Genomic DNA, 13,139 nt, shown 5'->3' on the forward strand with positions numbered 1-13,139 from the left:
ACACACACACACACACACACATGTGTATGTGTATGTGTGTGTGGGGTGTGTGTGCGCGTGTGTGTGTCTGTCTGTCTATCTGTCTGTCTGTCTGTCTGTCTGTCTGTATTATGTCTCTCCTTCCAGAGGAGTGTTGACTGATTAACCAACCATGGCAGCTGTATGGGGATGTACTGTACGCATCCAAGTGACAAGCACAATTTTTATCTTGTTATCTTGTATTTTAAACCAAGGAGGGGAACTAAGTAAAACATTTAAAATAAACTAAAGCTACTATGCCACTCTTTCCAACAATAATCCATATGAAAATGAATAAATGATTGATTAAATGTCCCAAATATAAAACTGTGTGGAAACACATGTCTAGGAAGGTGACAACAGTCACTCAGGGGTCCAGGGAAGCGACAAAGGACAAGGGAACTAGTGAGAAGGGGAGACAGACAGACAGACAGCTCACTGAGAGCACATAATGGTTCAATTCCTCATGTAGCCGCTTGCAATCCTGAAGCGCCCTTCCCCGTTTGCAGAGTGAGAAACGGAGATTTGAAAGAAGGGGGGGGTACGTTCTCTGCTGATGATTGTATGAAGAGAGGGGCAGCAAGAAAGGCAGAGAGGAATTCGCTCTTTAATGAGAATACGGAGCGCAGGAGGACGGAGGCTGAGAAGGGAAGAAAAGACAGAAAAAGTGAGGATAGATTCTCAGCACACAACGAGGAGAAAGGTGGAGCGCAGAGACGAGACCAGCCGCTTCTTATTGACGATCGCAAGGATTACAAATTCCCGTTATTTGGCGAGTAAACTATTCCTAGGGGGGAATTATTGATGGTGTCTTTACACAGAAGAACTCTAACGGACCTTGCCGAGGGGGGGGGAGATCTGAATGCGCTCGGCTGAATCATGCTCAGATTGTGGATAATAACTTTGACGATCAGTTTTAACAAAGGTGAGTTCTGTGCGTTTTATGGGTTCTTCCCAGTGGAAGCAAAAGCAAAAGAGTAAAAGTTCTATATCTCTCAATCTCTTTTTTTCCCCATCAGTGTATTGGAGACCATTGAAGACTGCGTGCGTGCGTGCGTGCGTGTGTGTGTGTGTGTGTGTGTGTGTGTGTGTGTGTGTGTGTGTGCGTGCGTGTGCGTGTGCGTGTGCGTGTGTGTGTGTGTGTGTGTGTGTGTGTGCGTGTGTGTGTGTGTGCGTGTGTGTGTGTGTGTGTGTTATTCGTTTCCCATGTTTTCTATGTATGTTAGCTGGTTATGGGTTTATGCGTTCTTGAGCAGCAGCCATGTAGAACAGTAAGAACGGACACATTCGTAGAATAAGACGTTCGACTGAGACATTGTTGCAATCCAGACGACTGACATTCGTTTCAACACACACACATATTCCCACAATTATGCCATTGTATGTCGGTGTAGAGAGAGAGAGAGAGAGAGAGAGAGAGAGAGAGAGAGAGAGAGAGAGAGAGAGAGAGAGAGAGAGAGAGAGAGAGAGAGAGAGAGAGAGAGAGAGAGAGAGAACGAGAACATCTGATTTGGGTTATTATTGATATGACATTTCATGAATCGAAATCGTTCACTCATACACACACACACACACAACTCTCTCTCTCTTTTTTTCTCTCTCTCTCTCTGTGTGTGTGTGTGTGTGTGTGTGTGTGTCTGTGCGCGCGCGCGCGTGTGTGTGACCGGTGTGCATGGTCACGTCTCCCCCTCTCAGCATGCAGGTATAGTCTCGCGCCGACCTGTGCGTGTGCCCGTGCGCGTGATTGTGCGTCACAGACATCAGACGAGCAGGGGAAAGGTGTGCGCCATAGAACGCTTTATATTATACCTTTAAATCTATTTCCATAGAACACGAATATATGACATTGATTTTAATGCACACCACGACTCGTTGATTGATACCCTTGTGCAAGTGTCAACTGAATGAATGAATGAATGAATGAATGAATGAATGAATGAATGAATGAATGAATGGTCTTTATTGTCATTAATATAGTACAGGTACCATACAACGACATTTGGGAGGGGTGGCTCCCCTGGTGATTTTTTTTTTCTTTTCTAAAAACAAGAAGGGAAAAGAGCTGGTTTACATAAATAAAGACTATATACACTATCCACTATACTATACTACTATACTATACAAATAAACACTGTGCTGTACTCTATGCTATGCTATACCTATTCTAACATTTCCCATCTCTGAACCTTATGTACCCGAGGGTTGTCATATTGCACATAGTGTTATTGCACATTCATATAAAGTGTCGCAGTTTGCAGGTTTGGAATGTTCACAGTTGTGTTTCAGTATTGCACTTATGATTACAATCTAGTTAGTAGCTGCCATCAAATTGTCTAGATTGTCCAGGGCCTATAACCTAGGTCTTTGCTGAAGCGTCGTAGCTCCAAAGACGGGCTTTTATTCATCGTGGCGCGTGAGGCTCGGTTCCGTCAGCGAGTGGGGGGGACCTGTTTGATTATGGCCACTCGTTCTCCCGTGACCGTTCCCGTGCCTGTTCCCGTGCCTGTGCGGTTGCTTCTACGTGCTCATCACCGGTTGCTGAGGAGATCTCACTCTTGCGCGCGCACCGTATACCTGCCTCTGTCTGCACCTGAGTCCACGCGCAGTTCCGTAAGGACACAGCACAGTAAAGGCCACGTCCAGACATCATCCATCCATGGTCCCAGCTAGGATGACAATGACATTATCAGGCGTACACATTAGAATGAACTTTTGAATTTTGTCAGCTACAAAGAAGCGCATGACTTTGTCAAATGGCTTTGCATTATAATTTTAATATTGACAGCGAATGTGCACATCGGGTACATGAAAATGCAAATGCAAATCATTAGAATTGCATTTGAATTTGAATATTGTCTGAAAGAATGCATGCAAAAGTGGAACATGCAATTGCAATCTCATATTTCATTGGCATTTGAATTATGTCAGCTGTATGCTTCCATACACAATCACATCACACTCTTTCTTCTTTGTTTGTCATACATTCTTGTCAGAAAGAGTAACATAAGACAAAAAACTAAATAGATTGTATTAAAGCAGACAGAGCGTTGTCTAAAATGTGTGATTTACAGTCCTATACCAGACCTTTACGTGTCACACTCAATAGTATTCAAGCACTCCTGTCTGTGACAGAGGGTGACCCGGGCCGGTGATGTGTGTCGTGGTGACTGAGTGATATGTGGTGATAATTTGTGTGGTTGTTGTGAGTGGCTCTATATTAAAGGCCTACGTCGCTGTGGTGCTCCATGTTACTCTGTCATTACTCCTGTATGTTCAGTTCCGTGTGGACCTGGGCTCCCTGTGACCTCAATGCAGCTTACACTGTCTGATGCAAACAAGGTAACCAACGCAAATGTTGCACTGCAAGCAGGACATGACAGAGTGCCTCTCTCTCTCTCTGTCTGTCTTTGTCTCTGTCTCTGTCTCTCTCTTTCTCTCTCTCTCTTTCTCTGTCTCTCTGTCTCTCTCTCTCTCTCTCTCTCTCTCTGTCTTTCTCTCTCGCTCTGTCTGTCTTTGTCTCTGTCTCTCTCTCTCTCTCTCTCTCTCTCTTTCTCTCTCTCTCTCTCTCTCTCTCTCTCTCTCTCTCTCTTTCTCTCTCTCTTTCTCTGTCTGTCTGTCTCTCTCTCTCTCTCTCTCTCTCTCTCTCTCTCTCTCTCTCTCTCTGTGTCTCTCTCTCTCTGTGTCTCTCTCTCTCTCTCTCTCTCTCTCTCTCTCTCTCTGTCATCTTTCCCTCCTATGCTGTCACGGGGACTGTCCAGAATGGAAGATAGAAAGAGACAGGCCGGGAGATGGAAGATGGAGAGACAGGCCGGGAGATGGAAGATGGAGAGACAGGGAGACAGAGAGAGGAAGAGACAGGCGGTTTCAATGTTGTTTTGTTGAGTCAAACGAAGACGGGAGGTTTGGGTGAACGGAGAGAGTTCATCGCAGGGATACAGCTGAGGCGTTTGGGGTGTTTTCCTGGAATTGTATTAATGTGATGAATCACAGTGTGTCAGGGTTAGTAGGAACACTGTCACACAAGAACACACCCTATCAACATGGTATCAGATACAATTTGGAAAATAAATAAATAAATAAATAGAAATGACATCTACTAGTGACTGAGAAATGCAAATGATTGTAAATGTCCTAATAGTTATAGTAAGTGTTGGGTAGTCTTATTGTTTGCACTTAACACTCCATTCAATTGAATGCTCATACAGTTATTTTACATACACTTTAACTATGATTAGCTAGAACTATGATGCATAACAATTTAGATTGTATGAACGGTGTGTATTAAGTGGGCCTCCCTCATGAGCATCACGCCACACACACTCAGACTTCGCTGTTATCTTCATGGCACTGAAACCTAATCCCGAATGACGCGGAACAATCATAAATAATGCCCACAATTAGAAACCATTACAACTCCCGGAATAAATTATACACACATTCAGAACTACATTTGAATTATTTCCACGCGCGTGGGGATTGTGTTTGTGTGAGTGCAGGAGTGAAAAGTGTGGGCCTTTGCATATTTGACAGTGACTGTCTGGGGGAATTAGGACTGACACACGTCAATCTCACCATTCTGTCATCCTCAATGAGAGAGGGATGCTGACAGAAGGAGAGAGGGAGAGAGGTAGAGAGAGAGAGAGGGGGCAGAAAACAAGTGTCCAGAGAAATAGAAGAAAGGGGATTTAGACATACATTTAGAAAGAGAGAGAGAGAGAGAGAGAGAGAGAGAGAGAGAGAGAGAGAGAGAATGAATGAATGAATGAATGGACTTTATTGTCATTGCTACAGTACATGTACCAAACAACGAAATTAAGGAGGGGTGGCTCCCCTGGTGTTAGGAAAGGGGAAAAAAAACACTTTTTTAAAAATCACAAGAAGGGAAGGAGCTGGTTTACATAAATAAAGGCTATGTACACTATCCACTGTACTATACTGTACAGATAGACGACTAGGGTTGTCATATTGCACAATAGTATTATTTCACATTTATTTAAAGTGTCACAGTTTGCAGGCTTGAAATGTACATGTTTGTGCCTCAGCACTACACCTGATTTTTTCAGGCCAGCAGCTGCCATCAATCCGTCCAGACTGTCCAGGGCCCAGAACTTAGGTCTTTGCTGTGTTCAGGGCCTGGACGGCCCTGTGGTAGAAGCTGTTCTTCAGTCTGTTTGTCCTTGCTGCCAGGGTCCTGAACCGAGGGAACTAACTACCATAGATTGACTGAAGCCATTCAGGGGACCAGAGTAGGCCTGATTTTCAGGAGGGATGTTTTGAGTTGTCTCGACAGGGCAGGACTGCACACATGTCTAGTGACACATGTTAAACCTGCATGTCGTGTAGGTCTGAACTAACTCATCTGTGTATAGATGCTACACATGTAAGCAAGTTTTAGACCCCTTCAATCGGTTGGATTTGTGATGCATTTGATAATCTTAGAAAGCCCTGGTGCTTCCCCTGTGAGAGAGAGAGAGAGAAGAAAAGAGAGAGAAAATCCAACTGTCCTCTCTCCCATTAGGGGAATACTTTCAAAGGAATTCAGACTTCAAACCCAAACTCAGCCTAGAAGTGTCTTTTATGAGGAAAATGTCAACGAAAAGGACTAAAAGACCAAAGATGAGGGATGTGGGGTTAGTTTCTCTCTCTCTCTGTCATCTCTTTCTCTCTCTCTCTCTTTCTGTCTCTCTCATCTCTTTCATCTCTCTCTCTCTGTATCTGTGTCTGTCTGTCTGTCTCTCTCTTTCTCTCTCTCTGTTTTTCGACATTTCCATTTTAACTTCTCGCTTCATTTCAAACCTATCATGGCTCAACATTGATAACGAAACGATACAATGAAAGATCATTGATTGTGTTGTTGAACCGTCAAATTATTATATTATCGTCGGTATTTTCACAGGTTCATTGTGTGTTACAATAGGTCTTGCATGTCACAGCCACTGCCCCACCAATTACTCTGCTCAACAACAACACACAATAGTATCCAGGACAGACTGAGGCATTCTGTCCCAGGAGAGGTGACTGATCCTGGGCTTAACGTTTAGGAGAATGGGGGTGCCGAACCAGTGGAGATCCAGTATTTGAACATCCCATGTTGTAGGCAGAAATAGACCATTTTGCCCTGGTTGTCTATTCCTATAGTGTGATTTATAGTTCTTATAGTTTGTGTAACAGACTCATCAAGTTGTCTAAAAGAAAAAAAAAGAAAAGTCTACTATTGAACATCTTTGATTTCTAAATTAAGTTAAAGTTCTAAATGAGCGATAACCTGTCAGTCAGAGAACCCACTTAACATTAATTCCATATCTACAGTACATATCTGTCTTTTATGTGCTACGGAAGTGTGGAGGAGATCAGTGAATGATACACATAAACAGCGGGGGATAACTTAGCGTGTGCGTGGGTTATCAGCGTTCATGACATCAGATATGACATTGCCACGGAGGAGCTAGAGATAAGAGAGACCTTTGATGTGAGAGGGGATCAGAGATGTAAAAGAATTACAGGATTAATCTACACATGCTGGGATGATGATTTCCGTGGCAATTATGCGTCCTCACAATACCAGTGTATGCACCGGGGAGGCTGGTGGAGGCAGACATCGGAGGACAGGCTAATGCATGGAAAGGAAAATGAGGAATGGTACCAAACATTCCTTTTCCGTTCCATGCATTACAATCAAGCCTGTCCTCCGATTTCTACCCCCACCAGCCTGGTGTGGGCCTATGTGTGTACCAGCCAAATAGGCTTGGTCTGAGGGGCTATGTCTGTTCTATAGGTTATATTTCTATGAGTGACGTCACTATGTTGTACCCACTCGGAGGAGAGGATGATGTCACTCAGAGCCTGTGATGTTGTTGTTCTGGTGAAAGAGATTGGGTTCTGATTGTTATGTGTTGGCATGACTACAGCTTTTGGAAAATGTACCTCAGGCGATGTATACAGTACGAGTAATGTTTTGTGTGTCTGTGTATGTGTGTGTGTGTGTGTGTGTGTGTGTGTGTGTGTGTATGTATGTGTGTGTGTGTGTGTGTGTGTATGCCAAAGGAAAATAAATAAAAGAGCATGCACTTATGATAGAGGCAAAGATGGGGGGAGAGAGAGAGAAAGATAATTTCTTAGCTCTTCTTTTAAATAAGTCTGTTTCTATAGCAACCATGTAACCAGAGGCTGGAGAGAGGGAGAGGGGAAAGTGGGGGTGCACTGGAGAGAGGGTTACCATGGCAACGGACAAAGAGGGAGAAAGGGAGAAAGGGACTTACAGAAACTTTGGAGAAAAAAGACACACAGAAAAATGTAAAAGGGCGAAATAGGCAAAAGTGGGATACATCGAGAGAGAGAGAGAGAGAGAGAGAGAGAGAGAGAGAGAGAGAGAGAGAGAGAGAGAGAGAGAGAGAGAGAGAGCGAGGGAGAGAGAGATGGGGGACGGGGGGGATGTAGAGGGGGAGGGGGAGGGGGCTGTGTGCCACTGTACACACATGAGGATGGAGAGAGAAATAGAAGGATAGAGAGCATAAAAAAAGAGAGTGAGAAATAAATGGAGTATCCACAACAAATGGTAGAGTGTGCTGGTGCAGTTGTCCAGCCACACAGTTCCTAAATTTCGTTGTTTGGTACCTGTACTGTAGCAATGACAATAAAGTCCATTCATTCATTCAGAGAGAGAGAGAGAGAGAGAGAAATTATAGGGGCCACAGAGTTCATTGACTTTTGACCAAGAAAGCCACAGTCTGCCTCCCCAAGTCACAATGGTGCACTAGGTCAGCATCAGATAGAATTGCAAACCAGGGGAGGCTGGTGGAGGTAGAAATTGGAGGACAGGCTCATTTGTAATGCATGGAATGGAATGAGGAATTGATACCATTCCCCATTCCGTTCCTGTGCATTACAATGAGCCCGTCCTCCGATCTCTACCTCCACCAGCCTCCCCTCTTGCAAACACTTCACGACGTATCATTGGCCTTGGGCCTTCCTCTAGGCTTCTTAGCATATGAGTTTAATATTCAACACATTCCATACTGTATATTCAAGTCATTTTCTACAGAATAGCTTTTTCCAGATATTTCGCCCTCTGCTGATAGTAACCCTCCAAAAAAAGCGATTCCAAACCTAACCCATTTATCTAGCTCAGTTGAAATTGAGTTCGGGTGAATTAATGGGGTTTTAAACAAAAAAAGTTTTGGGAAATATATTGTCGGACTATTCCCCACACAATTATTTAATCCCATGTAATTAGAGTCCCCATTTGAAAAGAAATACTACCCTCCCTCTTTCTCCCCGTCCTTCTACTGCCTGAACTCTCTGTAGTGAAAAAAGAAATTGCGGAAAACATCTTCCTTCCATGGTGACACCTCCCTCTTATGGAGCGTTATGAAGTGTTATAATGCCTTATAAACATATATGGTGGTACCTTGTAGATGTAATCATCACCATAGATAATTAGGAAATGGTATCAAAACGCAAAGAAAAGGCATGTTATTGTGAATATGCCTTATAGCGTTGCCTGGTTTATTTCAACTCACAAAAAAAAGAAGCCATTTAGGATTTATTCATTTTTTTCATTTGTTTTTCTGATTTTATCCCTTTTTCACCCAATTTGGTATCCAATTGCACCCAACCTAGCATCCAATTATCCCCTGCCTATTGCGTAGGATCCGCCGCACGACCCCGTGGCCGGCAGCCCCAGAGGAGATCGCCAGGCAGACTAGCTGTCTGGCTCCTCGAGCCCGACACCGTTACTCCAGCACCAGACGGGGGCGGTGTTGCGTGACGGATCCTTGTCCGGAAAATAGTCCTATACCCCCCTTGGGAGCGGCCGCTCAATATGCCGCTCCCTGTGAGCCCCGGCCATATCCGGGTCTGGCGAGACCGGGATTCGATCCCAGTCCCCGGTGGGCAGCTTGCACTAGAGGCTAATGCTTAGACCGCTGCGCCACCGCGGGGCAGGCCATTTAGGATTTTATCCAAAGCGACATACATTGCAGCGAGTGCAATCATTTTTCAGTATGTACAGTATGGTCCCAGCAGGAATCAAACACACAACCTAAGCATTCTTAGTGCCACACTCTACCGACTGGGCCATAGAGGACCATAACATACATAGCATACAACATGTACTGTATTAGCAATGGTGTTGTCAAGTCAGTCATGAATGTAGCCTACATGAGGGCTAATTGTCTGTGTTCTCTCTTCATTCGAGTGATATTAGATGATTCCACAGTGAATTCACCACAGATAATCTCAGATCATTTCAGCCCAGGTCCGTTTCCCCCAGTCTCTCCAGGGCCAGCTGCCAGCGTGTCTGGTTGTTGGAGCCACCAGTGCCGTCCTGGCGTACTGTACGTTCAGATGACAATGATCTCATTGAGCCATGTCACCGCAGGCCCAGAGCCACCGCAGGCCTCCCTCCCTCCTGCTCATTCTGTCCATCATCATCACCAGCCCTGAACGTGGCGCAGTGACTCAGGTCAAGACTCTTTTACCTTTTTTTGGTCAAGACTCTTTTACCTTTTTTTTGATGGATTTCGGATTCTTGATATATATTTATATATATATATATTTTAGTTTAATCCACAGGAAAGCCACTACTGTGTCTAGGATGGTGTGACAGTGCTGAGAATTATTTTTGTGTGTTTAAAAAAAATCCCTTCTGCCCTCACAACATACGTTATGAGAACGGTTCAAACAGAACCAGAGATGGTGTCAGAAGACACACAGTGGCGCTGCGAACGGAGCGAATGTCGGTTAGGTGAAGAGGTTCAGTGAAGGGTTGAAACACAGGGAGGGAGGGAATGAGGGAGGGAGGTAGGGGAAGAGATAGAAGGACAGGAGGGGGAATGATAATGAGAGATCTGGCTTCCCACTTTCTTAATGTGCCTTTTATGTTTTTTATCTGTGTTCTCTCTCTCTCTCTCTCTCTCTCTCTCTCTCTCTCTCTCTCTCTCTCTCTCTCAGAATCCCTCCTTTTCAGTTACCATGGGGATGGCATGCTTCCTCCTTCTCCCTCTTAACCCCCCCCCTCACTGACTCGTTTCAGTGTTACCATGGTGATAGCTCTCTCTCTCTCTGCCTGCTACCTGTTCACATCCCTCCTTTTCTCATTGTGTTGCACCCGACACGTGTCCCTCTGTCCCTCTGTCCGTCTATCCGTCTCTCCATCTGTCCCTCTGTCCATCTGTATGCCTTTCTCTCTCCCTGCCCATCTGCCTGTGTCTGTCTGTCTGTTTGTCTGTCTGTCTGTCTGTCTGTCTGTCTGTCTGTCTGTCTGTCTGTCTGTCTGTCTGTCTACATCTGTTTACATCTATCCATTCATCCCCAGTTATGGCTTTCTCTCGGTTTCTGTCTGTCTGTCTGTCTGTCTGTCTGTGTCTGTCTGTCCCTGCCCATCTTTCTTTTTTTACCCCAGTCTTTGTCTGTCTGTCTGTCTGTCTGTCTGTCTGTCTGTCTGTCTGTGTGCATCCCTTTACGTTTGACCACACACACCCATCTATGTCTCTCTCTCTCTCTCTCTCTCTCTCTCTCTCTCTCTCTCTCTCTCTCTCTGTGTATGTCTGTGTTTCTGTCTTCTCTGGTGGACTGTCTGGCTGAACCGACTGGCTAGTAGGCTCTTCACCTCTAATCCCCCCCCCCCCACCCCCCCCACCCCCCTTTACTCCTCTCTCTCCTCTTTCTGCTCTGTCGCTCTTTCAGCTCGGTCCGTCTGCTTGTGTCTTCTTCTTCTTCTTCTTCCCCCTCTTTCTGGATCATTTGTTTGTACGATGAACAGAGTATCAATTGAATGTCATCGGGAGGGCTGGTGCGAGCACACAGAAAAGGGAGGGATTTAGGTAATTTTCACAGACGGCAGCTGTTGCTATGGTGATAGAACTTTCGGATTTGCCGGGGAGAGGGAGAGTGAGGGATGAATGGAGGGATAGACAGAAAGAGCACATACATGTATAAGGATGGAGAGAAGGAGAGAGAGAAAAACAGCTGCAAAAAACACGTAGATATTTGCCTCTGTTTCTTCAGCCTCATCGACACCATCAAAGGAAAGAACATCTAAATGATGTTGATGTAGGCAGTCTTTACTTGATTCTATTTGAATTCACCGTTTGAATATATTACTTGACATTTGAATATTCATATTAGATTAGAAGAGAGAGCGATATTGGGGGGAGGCCGGGTGGGCTGGGGGGTAACTTGAGCTGGGTGATAAGCAGCTATTGAATTAAGTGTTGAGAAAAGATTTGAAACTAGGGAGAGAGGAGGCAAAAGAGGGCAAGAGATGTAGCACTGAGGTGAACGACTTTCATCAATGAATGCAGAGAATACAGAGAGAGAGGGAAAGAGAAAGAGAGAGAGAGAGAGTTTCAACACACCTTTATTGTACACTTACAGAATGTTACAAACGATACAGTGCACAACAGCTATATAGACCGGAGAAAATAAAAGAGAAATACACCAGATAAAATAAAGTACAATGTGAGAGAGAGAGAGAGAGAGAGAAAGACAGAGACAGAAAGAGAGAGACAGACAGACAGAAAGAGAGAGAGAGACAGACAGACAGAGAGTGAGAGAGAGAGACAGCGAGGGAGAGAGAGACAGCAAGGGAGAGAGAGACAGAGACAGACATACAGTGAGAGAGAGAGAGAGAGAGAGAGAGAGAGAGAGAGAGAGAGAGAGAGAGAGTTTCAACACACCTTTATTGTACACTTACAGAATGTTACAAACGATACAGTTATATAGTTACCGGAAAAAATAAAAGAGAAATACACCAGATAAAATAAAGTACAATGTGTGAGAGAGAGAGAGAGAGAGAGAGAGACAGAAAGAGAGAGAGAGACAGACAGACAGACAGAAAGAGAGAGAGAGAGAGACAGACAGACAAAGAGTGAGAGAGAGAGACAGCGAGGGAGAGAGAGACAGCGAGGGAGAGAGAGACAGAGACAGACATACAGTGAGAGAGAGAGAGAGAAGAAGAAGAAGAAAAAGAAGAAGAAGAAGAAGAAGAGGGTGAGGGGTCAGATGGATGGTGTAGACTGGTAGCTATGGGAGTAGAAGACGACACAGAGGACCAGACGGTATGCTACATTAACTCTCACCCTAAACCAGGGATCTGCTGAGGGGAGCGCTCATTTGACAAATGTCAAAGTTTACGTTTCATTACTGAGGCTGAAGAGAGGGAGGATAGAGAGAACGACCAAGAGAGGGGGAGGAGAGAGAGAGAGAGAGAGAGAGAGAGAGAGAGAGAGAGAGAGAGAGAGAGGGGGAGGAGAAGGAAATGCCATGCATTCCATTAGTGGTCAGAGAAAGCCACAGAGAGAGGGAGGGGAGAGAGGAAATGGAGTTTTGGGATGGAGGGAGGGGAGAGAGAGAGAAACGGAGGGTGGTGTGGGGGGGGAGTGGATGAAATAAAAAAGAAATAAAGGAAATAGAGGAGAGGTATAGGATGAGGAGAGAGGGGATGAAGAAAGGGATGAGAGAAAGGGATGAGAGAAACAAATACACAGAGAAAAGGATTGATAGACCCAAGAGAAACGTAAGCTGTTCACGGCAGACCCCTGCTCATACCACTAGTAGTTTGACCTTTAAGACGGGAAAACCTTTATAAACGTGTTATAACGCTTCAGAACTAGTGGCTCTTCCTATACCTGTGTGGTTACATTGTAACAGCATGGGATGAAACGTGTCATTCATTACATAGTCCTTTGGTAACCCCATTGTAAATGCCTTGTCATCGGGGGGGGGGTTGAGCGGGTTGCGTTACTTACGCAAGTCGAAAAGGGACTTTTTCGTCTGCAGGCCTGTGATGATGTCACACAGCAATGTGCTGGAGCCATCTGAGTGGAAGAAGGGAAGAAGGAAAGGAAGGAGGAGGAGGAGAAGAAGATGAGTGGAGAGATGTAGTCAGGTAAACAGAGAGAAAAAGCAGTGTAGCTTCACCATTTGGGGCCGGGGGGGGCGGGGGGGTGGCGGATGCGGGGACTCTGTTTATACAGTACATATTGTCTGTATCTGTTGTTGATTGTAGTTTGATGCTCACTCATTCAGGTTTGGGGGGAGGGAGGACTTGTTTGTGAGTCATATCTGGTGTGTTTGATTTTCTGTGAGTGTGTTTGTGTCTGTGTGTGTGTGTGTGTGTG

The 13,139-nt window shown here is 45.0% G+C and overlaps 1 protein-coding gene across 1 annotated transcript in view; it reads left to right on the forward strand.

The window, feature by feature from the left end:
• Positions 1 to 897: 897 nt before the first annotated feature.
• Positions 898 to 13,139, forward strand: part of kirrel1b (kirre like nephrin family adhesion molecule 1b) — a gene marked incomplete at both ends in the record, with an annotated part of 33,500 nt that continues 21,258 nt past the window's right edge. The window contains one exon of the mRNA XM_080546492.1: positions 898 to 943. Coding sequence (XP_080402618.1) covers positions 898 to 943 — 46 coding nt within the window. The remainder of the gene's footprint in view (positions 944 to 13,139) is intronic.

This window comes from Nansenia antarctica (assembly GCF_963989245.1).
Source record: "Nansenia antarctica genome assembly, chromosome: 16".
In the NCBI taxonomy this organism is placed as follows: Eukaryota; Metazoa; Chordata; class Actinopteri; order Argentiniformes; family Microstomatidae; genus Nansenia; species Nansenia antarctica.